The following is a 14160-nucleotide window of genomic DNA, read 5'->3' as shown; positions in this document are numbered from 1 at the left end:
ATCACAATATTCATGATAGTTTGGTTTTTTAGCTAAAAGAAAATATTTTTCACATGCACTGATAAAAATCAAATGATTGTTAAGGCATATAACTTGTGACATAAGCTCTGACCATAAACAGTGATTAAGGCAAGAAAGAAAAGAGGCAGCTTCCTTGGAAAATATAAAATAAAATATCTGTTCTTCATTTAGTAAAGAGTCTCAAGAATTTGAAAACCCATATTTTGGTATGACTGTACTTGTCTCCTAATACTTCCAAAGCATAAATATGAATTATCTCTGAAACAGCAATGTTAAGAATAAAAATAAAGGTCCCTAAGAGGCTAGGAATAAGAAAGAGAGCTAAGTATGATAGCCAGCTACCTTTGACACTTGAGGGAGGCATTCCTGAAAAAGTGCTGGATTTAAAAAAGCTTATCAAAAGCAATTTTATGTAAGAAATAATGGCAAAGGACTTCATTCAGATAACTTTCAAGATGCCAGGCACTACAGCTGACTATGTGCTAGCCTGTGGGCTGTGATGAAGGGTTGCTGGGGTCATCCTTGCATCTGCCTTCTGTCCAAGGAACAACTGGTACTCTGAGCAGAGAGGACCTACTCACAAAACTGCCCCCAGATTCCTTCCATACTCACCTTCTACCTGGAGAATGCTAGTGATTAATAGCAACTTCAGTGGATGGCTTGCATAGACTTTGGCCATCAGAATTTCTCATGAACTAGAATGAGGCTGTGTTGACAAGAGGTAAGAAAATCCTGGGTCTGCTGCTGGTGACTGTAAAGAGCTCTTCTAGGCATGAGGTGAAGTGAAGCCATGTAGGTTGTGAAGCTGTATTTTATCATCACTGGTGATGACTAGTTACCATCCCTCAGTGTCGCTTAATACATGTCTTTTGAGATGCAGCCTATGATTATAGCATTTAAAACACCATTATTCTAAGCAATGTGTGGCAGTGCTATTCTAGCTGGGACCCATCAGTAAGCAACATGGTTAAATCTTACTTTCAAAAGAATACATAAAATACAAAGAGATAATCAAATAAACATGCAGTATACAATAAATTCTTTGTAAGGCTATAAAGAAAAATAAAAATTTGATGATAATTACTACATTAGATAAAGCAGTTATGGAAGCCTCAGAAGTAACTATTTTATGGGTGATGTAAAAGAAATTCCAAATGCAGAAGTCAGAGTGAGGGGAGGATATAGTAAGTGTGGCTAGAGTCTGTGTTGCCTGGGGAAGAAATCATTTCCCACTAAATCTCTCTCAAATCCATCTGTATTTCTCCAGACTGGTGATCTAATGCCCCAGCACTTCTCAGAGTATATTTTAATCTTGATTCCTCTCCTTTCAATAATGCACACCAATGCTTTTTACAAAATTTTGACTTGTAACTTGTGCCTTAGCTCATAAAGTTTACTCTGCCTGAACTGTTTTATCCTTCTGTCTTTCCCTTTACATTTGAAAGATTAACTGATGTGTATCTCTTCGCATTTCAATCAGCTGAGCATTTTCACACTTTATTTTTATTCTATTTTTTATCACATTTCTCTTACTGTTTTTTCCCCACTACAATTTTTTTTCCTACTGTACAGCATAGTGACCCAGTTGCAATACATTCTTACATTCTTTTTTCTCTCATTATCATGCTCTGTCATAAGTGACTAGACATAGTTCTCAGTGCTTAACAGCAGGCTCTCTTTACTTTTCTCATCATATTTTTTTTGTCTTTTTATCTTTTCTAGGGCCGTACATGGGCATATGGAGATTCCCAGGCTGTAGCTGCCAATTGGAGCTGTAGCTGCCAGCCTACACCACGGCCACAGCAACATGGGATCCAAGCTGCATCTGCGACCCACGTACAGCTCACGACAAGGCCAGATCCTTAACCCACTGAGCAAGGCCAGGGATCAAACCCACAACCTCATGGTTCCTAGTTGGATTTGTTAACCACTGAGCCACGACAAGAACTCCCAGATTTGCAGACTTCTTGACAATGAACTGTATTGTCATCTTGTTACCCAAGCTGATATGTACCTTAAGTTTTCAAAGAAAAAATGCAAAATATACACAAAATGTTCATAGGTAAAAAATATGAACAATTTTTGGACTGTATTTAGTTAAGCCTTCAAACTTTACTCTCAGAGATTGGCTGAAACTACTGTTAAAGCTGTATGTGTGATGATTTAAGTACTGACTGAGATGACTACCTCATTAATGTGAGGTCACAGTAAGTTCTTCTGAGGGGGGAGGATGTGTATGTGTGAGTGAAAAGACCCTCTACCTATCTGGAAATGGGTTATAACCATGAATGCAGAGACATTCTTTAAGGGTGTTGTTTGGCCTGTGATCTAATGCCTTTTTGAGAAAGGTATCCATAGATATATTAAAAGTCATAGCTCTGTTGATGTATGGCTTTCCACCAATGTTTAGCACCTTGGAGGCACTTCTCCACTTCTCAGTGGGCATCAGGGGTGAGCAGCCTGCTTTGCCTGGATCTTGCTCTCATCAGTTGCGGCAGGGCCTCATTTCTGTCTCTCATGGTTGGTTATACTTCACTCTGCCCTGTGATTCCCACAGTCCTCAATGTCCTCACTACTGTCGTACTTGGCATATGACTTCTAACCTTTCCCTCTACTCTTTTAGCAAAAAGGCATTAGGTCATGGGCCACTTGTCCTCAGGACTGAGTTTTAACATCTGTCCTGAAGGACTATATTGAGAGAAAACAAGGAGCACTTGGTCCACAAGAGTTTTCTCTTGCTTTCTCCTGAGTCCTAGTAAATACGATAACAGTCATCACAAGCTCCATTTTCGCTTTCTATCATGAAACTTTCCAAGGACTAAAAAATATTAAATGGTTACATATTAAATAAATAAAACCCTTCTTTCTCAAGGTTAATAAGCCTTACAATAGAAATATATTTTTATGATTACTGTCATTTCATCAAATCTTGAATATCACTAAATCATATTTTTGGAAGGAAATTCCTCTTAGCTTATCAGGTTTTCATGCTTTCATTAGAGGAGTTTATTGATGCTTAGTTGATCCTGTTCCACAAGTCACTTTTCAAAATAATTTACTTTGTTTTGCTTTACAGATTATTTCTGTGGTCTTGTCAAAGGTTTGTAGCAATATATTACTATTATCCATCTCTATGATACCATAATGCATTTTTATAATCAGCATCACTTTCTGAGTAGAAAACTGAACTTTTTGGGTGACTTTCTCTGAAAATTGATTAATATTCTTCAGCTAGGAACATGGCCCTTTTCCAATAGAAACATATTGAGAACTTTAATGGATTTTGAGGAGTATGGTGATGTATCATGGATCATATGTGATTAGAAGCAAAAAGGAAAAGAGGAGGAGTTCCCGTCGTGGCGTAGTGGTTAACGAATCCGACTAGGAACCATGAGGTTGCGGGTTCGGTCCCTGCCCTTGCTCAGTGGGTTACCGATCTGGCGTTGCTGTGAGCTGTGGTGTAGGTTGCAGACGCGGCTTGGATCCCGCGTTGCTGTGGCTCTGGCGTAGGCTAGTGGCTACAGCTCCGATTCAACCCCTAGCCTGGGAAGCTCCATATGCCGCGGGAGTGGCCCAAGAAATAGCAACAACAACAACAATAACAACAACAACAACAAAAAAAAAAAAAAAAAAGGAAAAGAAACTGTTGATGCCTTGGTTTCTTTAACAGTCTCTTAGTGTTGGCATAAATTCCTACAGACCATCCACTCATCTTTGGCTGTTTTGATAGGATAATCTGAGTATGTTTCCCGATGAAAAAGATACTTTGCTGCCTGGATTGTTCTGTGATAAGCACTCTTAAAGATCATATTCAGTGAATTGCAAACTTCTCAGAAGGAGAAGGTAGATGAAGAAAAGCCACAAAGACATTATAAAAGGTAAGGAAAAGGACAGTGGGCAGATAATAAGAAAGGGGAGTGGAAGGGAAAACAACTGTACAACTTTACCAGCATGATGGGAAAAACCAACAATTAAGAGGTACTTCATGCAGGGCAAAGCTCACAAAAGTATGCATTTTTAAATTTCTCTTTTTTTTTTTGCCGAAAGGTGTGTGTATGTAATTATTATTCTCCATTTAGTGAATATCAGTGGTGTATACAAAATGGCACAAAACTGATTTTCTTTCTTTAGTTCTCCTGACTAGCTGGAAGAGAAAAGTTCCATATTCGTTGATTAAGCCATAGACTCTTGAGGTATCCGTTTAATACATTGGTGGAAAAAAGCCCTAAAAATTAGGAAAAGCTTATTGAAATGAAAATTCTTTACTTCAATCAGTTCATAGATTCAAAAGAGTTTGGGGATGAACTAGGAATTTATCATAAAAACTAGTCTTTCATATCAGAGTCAAAAAACTGGGAATCTAAGTCTCATAGTAATCCCTTTTAGGATTTTGAAAACTGTGACCTGAGGGCTGAATCTGGCCTGTCACCTATTTTTTATTGAAGCTGTATGGTAACTCTCACTTGCACCTTTGTTTACATGTCTCTGTTTCATCTGTGGCTGCTTTGGTGCTACAAATCCAGAGGTTAGTAGTTGTCACAGAGACTGTATGTTCCATAAGGCCAAAACTATTATTTGACCCTATAAATATTTTGTTGACTTATGTATTTATTTTAAACATACCTATTATTCCAGGTTCAACTTGAATCTTCTAAGAGTTTTCTTGCCATTTTCCCTGCCCACACTGTCCTCTGTTTCTGTGGATTGTTGTTAAAATTATAGATATATCCATACCATCCACAGCTTAACTAAACTTCAGATAAGTATTTTTTTATTTAATTACTTTATTCTTGGAGTACTTATATTAGAAAACAAAACTTTAAATTCCTTCTTCTTCCCTAGAATATGTGAGTTTTACAACCCAGGAATGTCTTGCTCAAGAACTTGGGAGACTTCCTTTCTCAAAGTAATAATTGAGAAAGATAAGGCCCCTTTATCCCAGTCTCTATGCAGAGGTAGACACTAACTCCCATTAGTGCTACTTAGAAGACCACCCTTCAGGCTAAGGACTGGGAGTATTTTTCAATTAGTTCACTCTGTGTTTGCAAATTCACCCCCATCTTTGTTTCAGAGGAGCTGAGTTCAGACTCTTGCAATAATCTCTCAGTAATCTTGGCCTTCAGCAAACTTGGCTTGCTTTTTTTTTTGTCTTTTTAGGGCTGTACCCTAGGCTTATAGAAGTTCTAAGGTTAGAGTAGTATTGGGCATAGCTGTGGGCCACAACCTTAGCCATAGCAATGAGGAGCCAAGCTTCCTCTGTGACCTACCCCACTGCTCACAGCAATGTTGAATCCTTAAGCCACTAAGTGAGGCCAGGGATTGAACCTGCATCCTAATGGATAGTAGCCAGATTGGTTTCCACTGAGCTGCTACAGGAACTCCTATCACAAAATTTTGGATAAAGTTTTCCTTGCCAATTTAATTCTATCTAGTGCAATACTTTTTTGAAGTATCTGTGACTCTTTTCTATCAGATAAATAAAAAAAGAAATCTTACTCTCAACATCCATAGTGATGGCTGCCTTAGTGAGTTTGGGCTGCTACAACAGAATACACTGCACGGAGTGGCTAACACAGTAATTATTTGTGTCTCATATTTCTAATAGTCAAACATTCAGGATCAGGTGGAACAAAGTCAGGTTCTGGTGATGCCATGGTTCTAATTTACACAGGGTGGGTCATTTTTCTCATGCATCCTCACATGACAACAGAAGAGGGAAAGAGCAGAGCTCTATTCCTCCTAGAGGGACTCCACCCTCATAGACTAATTGCCTCCCAAAGGCCCAAGCTCCTGGTACCATCCCTCTGGAGGTTGGTGTTCCAATATAGGATACAGTATGGGGGAATCACAAAGATGCAGTCCACAAGCGTAGTAGCTTACGCTATTTATAGTCAGTGGGATTTGGTTAGACTGTTCATGATACTATGCATGTAACAGTGATAGTCTCCAAGTTGGCCTTATTTCATCATTTTTACATCCTTTACCTTTATTCATCATCATAAATAGTCACCAAGTATAAAAAGAGTTGTTGCATCAAAGAAAGGAGGATTTTTCAAAAGAAAAAATATCTCTGGGTCAAAGAAATGCAAATCAGGTAGGCATTTGAATCTATATCAAAACTCAGTTAATTCTCCACTGCTAAAATCAATAATAGGACATTTACAGATTTCTTTTAATCACAAACTCATTTAATGTGTGTTAACTAACATTTACTGAGTATGGCCCTCTTTCCCAGCAAACACCTACAAGTTCATTATTGGATAAAGAGGCACATTGGCAACCTAATCTGTTTAAATGGATGAATTATTGGTGCCCCATCATTATCACATCCAAAATGTTCTGAGATTTTTATTTGAGACGTAAATAACCACATGTGCTTTACAACACCTTTTATGAATGGACTGGGATATTTCTGGCTGTACATAACTTCTGGGGGAAACATCGTATCCTCTTCCTAAAAATTGATTGGTCTCCTTTGACATGCATCTTTAGAAATACAATTGCTTAACAGAAAAATTTGTCTTGCAACACCTCTGCTTATTTTCCTAATTAGTAAAAGCTTTTTTTTTTTTTTTCTTTTTTTGTCTTTTTGCTATTTCTTGGGCCGCTCCTGCGGCATATGGAGGTTCCCAGGCTAGGGGTCCAATTGGAGCTGTAGCCACCGGCCTATGCCAGTGCCACAGCAACTCGGGATCTGAGCCGCGTCTGCAACCTACACCACAGCTCATGGCAACGTCAGATCGTTAACCCACTGAGCAAGGGCAGGGACCGAACCTGCAAACTCATGGTTCCCAGTGGTATTCGTTAACCACTGCGCCACGACGGGAACTTCATTTTTTTTTTTTTAAGTAAAATCTTTTCTTAAAGGTGTATTTAACCCTTAGTATGAATAATGGTCACAGTGTTCTTCCTCCTTTTCTTTCTCAAAGCCATAAATTACAAAAATATTTACTGGATTTTTTTTTTGGCAAATGAAAAGAATTTTCTCATTATATAAGTACAAGTAACTGTAGTAAATGAAAAAAATGTGATAAATTGGAAAATTACTTGCAATACACACCAAAATTATAAGTTTTTGTGAGGAGAAAATGTGTATTGATAGGATGCTGCAGAATAGCAGTTGACATGAAACATGAAAACATTAACTTTGGTTATAATAAGCTTAAATCTCACATTTTGAAATGGTTTTATCTGTCAATGTCCAGTGACTCAGGAAGAGAAGAAATGGAGGGGTATGATAAGTTAAATAGTAATGGGACTTCTTTAAATTCTCCACATGCTGGCTTTTTGCCTCTTCACCCTGCAAGGTTCACTCTCAACTCCTCCTGTGGGACAGGTCATTCTCTCTCATAGAAATTTATTTTCTTAATCAGAGAGTTATGTGGGAGCCTGAGATTCAATTTTGGAAATAAAATGTTTCCTCTGAAAAGCCAAACTTGTCCTTGGAAACATACTTTCTGGTAGCTGCCCCTAGACCCATCCTGGGCAGGGTTGACTTGCCTCTGAAAGTTCTATTATGACACATCACCATGGTAATGTGATTATGCACTTCGTGCCTCATGGTCAGACTCTCACTCTGTGGACTTAGCATTTGCTGTCTGCCCGCAACTGTGAATCTCTGACTTAGATTTCAGAATTTAGGAGAAGGAATTTTCAATCGCTGTCCCATAGGTAAGTTTACATGGATCCTCTAATGTGTGTTCCTTCAAATGGGCTTGCTAATTTTGCTCATTTTCCTCATCTTTTATTTTTTTTCTCTTTTCTATCAGTCTAAACTATCTATAGAGTTATAAGTGTAACTTCCAGTTTTGTTGTATTAATTCCTATGTCTGATACACCAGCCTGAAATGTTTCCCTGAATGTAGAGAACCATATTATTTCCTAATGCCAATTTTGTACACACTCAACCAGAGAAAAGACAAAGGGAATGCACCCACACTGCTTCCACTGAAGCAGGTAAAACAGGGTGCCTCCCCAGGAATGGATATTCCAGGAGGAACAGGGATTACAACTCAGCTCTTCTGAATGTAGCTGTCAAAATCTGAAACCAAACAGTGGGGGGGTCTACATACAGAGAGTGTTATAAAGCAAGGAAACTGGGATTTACTGGCAGGATTCCCATGGGTTGATTTGGACAGGATCACGGGCTCTTTGGGTGTTGCCAGGGTGTTTGATGAGAAGGAAGAGTGCGATCGCTGAGTGGAGTGAACATTTGGTCAGTGATGGAAGGAGGGTCAGTCTGGAGATCCTCAAGGAGCAATCTGCGAGGCATTTCAAGCCTCTTGGGCATGGACGTGGCTTTCAAATTGATGTGGGACACTTTATTTCCTCTACAAGGGTCTAGAGATGGATGAGGAGTTGATAGAGCAGAATTTTGGTGAGGACCTGAGCCCTGCCCATCCTTAGCCAGCCCTTTGTCCAGGCTGCCCAGATGGATACTCAGATCAACTCTCAGGGAGACCCTGAGCACCTCAGACTTACTCTTGACTCAGCCTCCAGGGTTGGTCCAATGAAAGGAAGCTGGTTCTTGGCAGAGCCATCATGTGGAGTTTGGTTTTGAATGTTTGGAGCTCTGGGTCAAGTGGTCATTGGGAAGCTCCTCTGGACAAAGACAGCTGACAGGAAGAAGATTCGGGGAGAACAAGAGCAATTAGAATCCCCAGGTCCTTCAGACCTTCAGAAGGGCTTTGTTTGGAAGAAATATTTATATTGTGGTTCACTAGGTGAAAGATGGGATCAAAGGTGGAGTGAGGGTGTGGGCTCTTCTCTAAGCTCAGGCAATTCCTCCGGGACATCAGAACTAACCTACAGAAACCATGGGGCAGGAGGGATTGTGATTGAAGGGAGCTACTGATTCAGGTGTCCAGGACATGATCTCAGAACCCTGGGCAGGGATTTCTGTCCTCCAGCAACCAGCTCCATTCCTGCCACATATCTTTTATTCAACATTGTTGTGACTCTTGGAAAGTCACTTCATCACTCTACATGTCAGTGCCCCCCACTGTACTCTATGGGTTATAGCCCCTGTTTGCACTTCCTCCCATACAACTGGACTGGGTATCAGAGAAGATGAAAATAGATACTGTCCATGAGCTGGGAAGCATCGGTCCCATGAAGATGCTGGAGAGTAAGCTTCCACCCTTCCTGACTTGGAGCATCCACTTATCCTCTTTGGCTTCAACAACCACTGAATGTATAGCTTATTCTTGCCATCACTCAAGGCTGAACACATACTGAGCACTGATGAAGCACCCATCTGTCCTTTTTCTAAACTGTTACCCATACATCCTGAAGTCATCCTCATAACATAATACTAAAAGTTGGCCAGATTATAATTTCTATATCTTAGAACAGGGCATTGAGGTACTTAGGGATCTACAACCCTTTCCCAGGTTCATGATTCTTCTAAATATGTTTGAACCAGACCATTAGGCACAATCACTGTGCTTTTCTGTGTTTCTAGAACCTCTTAGTTAAAGTTATTTGTTTCATAAAACCTGTCTATTAGTTGTTTTAAACTGCTCAATTTTCTATGTTCTGATCCGGGCAGCTCTCCTGGGCAGCTAGCGAGCCTGGGGACTGAAAGATTAAATGGAATAAATGCGTACTAATTTCCCTATGATTTTCTGACAGCAAGTTGTTAACAGTTCTCTCTGTGGTAATGCATTTTGTGGGATCCTGCTTCCAGATTAGAAGTAGCTGGGCTCTGAGGTCACAAAAATCTACCTATGGCTGTGTGAAAAACTTATGTTGCTGTCACCACAAACAGATGGTTCACACTCCACATGAGTCTGATGAATGTACTGTGGAGAATTTTTCATTCAGTTCTTGAAAGAATAATTTTACTTTAGTGTCCTCTATATAAGGAAGAACCATTACATATTATGTGATGTCCCTTTTTTTTCCTGTGATTCCAAATTGAAAGATATTTAGTCAGTGGTCATGTTATAGCTATGGAAATAAAAATACATGGAAATCTCAATGGCTGGTTGAAGTTTAAGAGGGAAGATGGTCTCTGTCTAGGGTATAGATATTAGCTGGTTTTTGGACATTAGCTGATAGGCCTCCATTAGTGAAACCATGTTTCCAGATTTCTTTCAATTATTGGACATTGTTTAGAACTGGGTTATATCAACAAAGAAGTCAAAGAGATGACACAGACAGTTCTTGAATCCCATCACTCCAGGTTCAGCCATGGATAACATATAACATGCTTTTGGTACCTTTATTACAATTAGTGAGACAATATGGATACATTTTTATTGATGGAAAGTCTGTAGTTTGCTTTAAGATTCATACTTGGTGCTCTTATAAGCTCTGCTGTTTGACAAATGCACACCTTTACCTGTCACCATTATACCACAGAGAAATCTATACCCTAATGCTCCCTGGCATATTTCTCCCAAGAGTCAAAAGATGGGCAGTAACCAAAGGGTGTGAATAATGTGATGATGAATGGGAATACTGGAAAAATGAAATGGGAAGTATAACACAAAATGGAATAGTCTTCAGCCACAGAGTGGAGTTAAAGCTTGAAATATGCTAGAGTATAGGTGGACCAAATAATACAAAAATCTATTGTCGTGAGAGAAGTAAGGCAGGTGCACAAGACAAATATCATGTAATACTAATTGTATAGGCAAATTCATATAGTAGAAGTAGAAATTGCCAAGGCCTGGTGGCAAGGGGAAGGTGAATTGTGACCTAATGTGTATAGAGGTCATGTTGATTATGATGACAAAGATGTGGGTATAGCTAGCATTGATGGGTTCCAATCAGTGTGGGAGTAAAAAATGCTATGGAACTGTTTACTTTAAAATTATGCAAAGGGTACATACTATATCTGTGTCATCACACTGAAGGAAGTAAAAAATCATCAAGCAGAAGAGATGCTGAGCAGAAGCAAGGCATGTGAATATGTGGGAGATAAAATGGTCTCATAACATTTCAAGCAGTAGCAGGAATCGCCATGGGATTTAAAATGGGCTGGAGGAGTCATTGGACTCTGTCCTTGAAACATAGCATGACTTCTTTTTGTTTTGTTATGTTTTTATGGCCACACCTGTGGCATATGGAAGTTCCTGGGCTAGGGATTGACTCAGAGCTGTACCCCAGCCATGGCAACACCAGATCCAAGCCACATCTGCACACTTTACTGCATCATGCAGTAAAGCTGTATCCTTAACCCTCTGGGGGAGGCTTGGTGTTGAACTTGCATCCTCAGAGAGACAACACTGGATTCTTTCACCTGCTGAGCCACTCACAGCAGGAACTCCCCAAAGCATGAATTTTTAATTCACCCTTTTTTCAAATTCCCTAAGTTGTATTGATGAGGTTGGCTTTAGCTAGCAAGCTTAAGGCTCCCTTCCTCCGTTTTTCAGTGGACCTCTCCTTTGCCATCCTCAGTCCACCAAAGAGGTCGGCTAATAGCATGAGGGCCCATGCTTATTTGTCACCCACATCCTTACTCACCCACCTTGCTTTTACACACTACCTTCAACATCACTGCTTGAATAATTCCTGACCAGCATCAACAATAACCATGACCTTTATTCTGTGTTCTCCTAGAAGATCCTGAGGACCTGGGGGAGGAGTGGTCCAGCCTCAGGTCAGTCGTGGCCGCTCCTTCTGCCACCATGGTAAGTGATGTTTATTTATCTGATTAAAAAAAAACATAGCTTCATTTCCTGCTTTTCAAACTAATTCAAATACAAAAGTCTACAGTGTTTTGAGCAGTGGATATATACAGTTTTCCTGGCTTGGATGACTCTTAATTGTGTGTCTGTCCAAATGGATGATTCAGATGGACATTTTAAAAATGACAGCATCTGTTACAACATGTGTTTTTGGTTGGGAGCATTTTCTCAGAGAATAGGCCTAATAACAATAGGGTTTTGTAATTTTTGGTCAAAATCGAGAGATCTTCCGGGAAAAGTTGAAGCATTTCTCACAGACAACCTCTTTAGATTCCTTGGGAACATGGGCTCAGGGACAATTTCCCATTTGGTTTTGTGTGGACAGACAATGAAAAACCTTGTGTTCATAGAGCACAGGAAGCTTAGATTCTCACCATGTCTTCTTTTCTCTAGGTCCTTGTAGATGAGGTAACTGATGAAAATGATACTTATACAGAAATTATCACTCCAGTGACGAACAATCAGGATGAAGAAGAAGGTGGGTCTTCCTTGCTGGCATTGGTTGGAGAGCAGCCAGACCCAGGGTTCCTTTTGAAAAGAGGATTGGGGGTGTAGAGCATGTAGCTCTTTCCCAGTCATAGTGATGCCCAAGTCGTACATGCCCTGGATGCAAGTCTATCCTGTAGATTGTGCTTTGTGGTAAGATATGAGACATGGGAAGCAAGGTCCATATGTGAGCACATGTGGTGTGAGTATATGTTTCCTCAGGACCTATTGTCTGTTTCCACCACAAATAGGCCTGGCAACTTCATGGAAGACAAATACCACCCCCTCTGCTCAGCTGCTCTGCATTCATTCCTTCTCCCTTTGCCACCGCTGTTCCCAAGTGGGCTTAATATTCCGGTTGCTCAGGGGGAGATGGTGCAGAGTCAGATGGCCCAAGCTCCTGACCTATGTGGAAAAGCCAAAGTGGGAACCATGCCATAATCCCATGGGGATGCTCTGGACCCCCGACCTGCACTTATCACTCAACAGGGAATGATCAGTCATGGAACAAGAGGGTGAGGGTCCTGCTTGACATCCATGCCTGGGCCTAGCAGCATCTACATAGCTCCACAGCTCCTCTAGACCATGCCCATCCTTATAATATGAACTCTCAGTGCTGGTGTCATTTCTTAAACATGGCCAAAACAGCAGAGAATTCAGGGATATGTATATATATACAGATACATATATATACACACACACATATATAGTCACTTTAAGGCTTACAATTGACAACCCTATATACATATACATATAGACATATATATATACATATACATATATATAACCCTATATACATATATACACATATATATGTATATGTATATACATACATCTGTATATATTCACTTTAGGGCTTACAATTGATAACCCTACATAGCACACACCCAGGGGATGCTGCAAATAAAAGCTTAGAGTGAAACCTCATCATCTCATTTGTAGCCTCGTGTCCAGCACGGTTGCACAAACCTCCTGCACAGCTGGGTGAGCAGTCAGTGCTGATCACTCTCTGTTTCTCTCCGAGATATACTGTCCCACACTGTGAAGTCGGACAGCATTTCATTCAGGCACCTGCACACATTTTGTAGACAATGAATACTGGGAGAAAAATAGTGGTGTGATTGATAGTGACCATCTTTACCGGCAGGATTTTGGTAATGTTACATATTCCGTATTTGATTTTCTTTAGGAGAGTGTGGGAATACATTTATTAGCATACTTTTCCTAGAATAGAAGTCAACCCTCTATGAAAGTTTAAACAGTAATTAAGTGCAAAGACTTACGGAAGAGATGATAAATACAGTCAGTACAATGTGGCTTTTTGGGAGCAGATGATCTGGGAGGAAGTCAAGAAGACAGTGTCTATTTAGCAGAAACTTCAGACCAGCAGAACGTGTCTGGGTATCTATGCTTGAAACAGGGCTGGCTTTGGGGGTCTTTTCCCATTGATTAGGTTCCTCTTAGCTAGAACACTTTCCTCAGGTTGTATGTACGAGTAACTGTAGTAAGATACAAGCATGTGACAAATTGGAGACTTACTTGCAATGTGCATCAAAAATAGTAATTTTTGTGAGCAGCAAACTTGAATAGGACACTGCAGAATAGCAGTCGTCATGAAACATGAAAACATTCACCCTGGTTACAATAACCTTAAATCTCACGTTTTGAAATGGTTTGATTGGCAAATGTCTAGTGACTCAGGAAGAGTAGAAATGGAGGGGTAGTTCTTCCTTAAATTCTGCACATGCTGGCTTTTTGGCCTCTTCACCCTGCAAGGTTCACTCTCAACTCCTCCTGGGGGACAGGTCGTTCTCTCTCATAGAAAATTATTTTCTTAGTCAGAGGGTTCTGTGGGAGCCTGAGATTCCGTTTCGGAAATGACAAGGCTCCTCTGAAAAGCCAAGCTTGTCCATGGAAACACGCTCTCTGCCGGCAGCCGTTGGACCCATCCTGTGCA

General features: G+C 40.2%; 1 protein-coding gene across 1 annotated transcript in view; it reads left to right on the top strand.

Annotated features, from left to right (window-relative positions):
- The window catches only part of LOC100519166, a 110521-nt gene that overhangs the window by 69928 nt on the left and 26433 nt on the right, over positions 1-14160 (top strand). Inside the window, exons 2-3 of the mRNA XM_021081021.1 lie at positions 11590-11660; positions 12111-12195. Coding sequence (XP_020936680.1) covers positions 11658-11660; positions 12111-12195 — 88 coding nt within the window. The 5' untranslated portion in view covers positions 11590-11657. The remainder of the gene's footprint in view (positions 1-11589; positions 11661-12110; positions 12196-14160) is intronic.

This window comes from Sus scrofa, unplaced genomic scaffold (genome assembly GCF_000003025.6).
Source record: "Sus scrofa isolate TJ Tabasco breed Duroc unplaced genomic scaffold, Sscrofa11.1 Contig1164, whole genome shotgun sequence".
In the NCBI taxonomy this organism is placed as follows: Eukaryota; Metazoa; Chordata; class Mammalia; order Artiodactyla; family Suidae; genus Sus; species Sus scrofa.
This window is presented reverse-complemented; position numbering and strand designations above follow the sequence as displayed.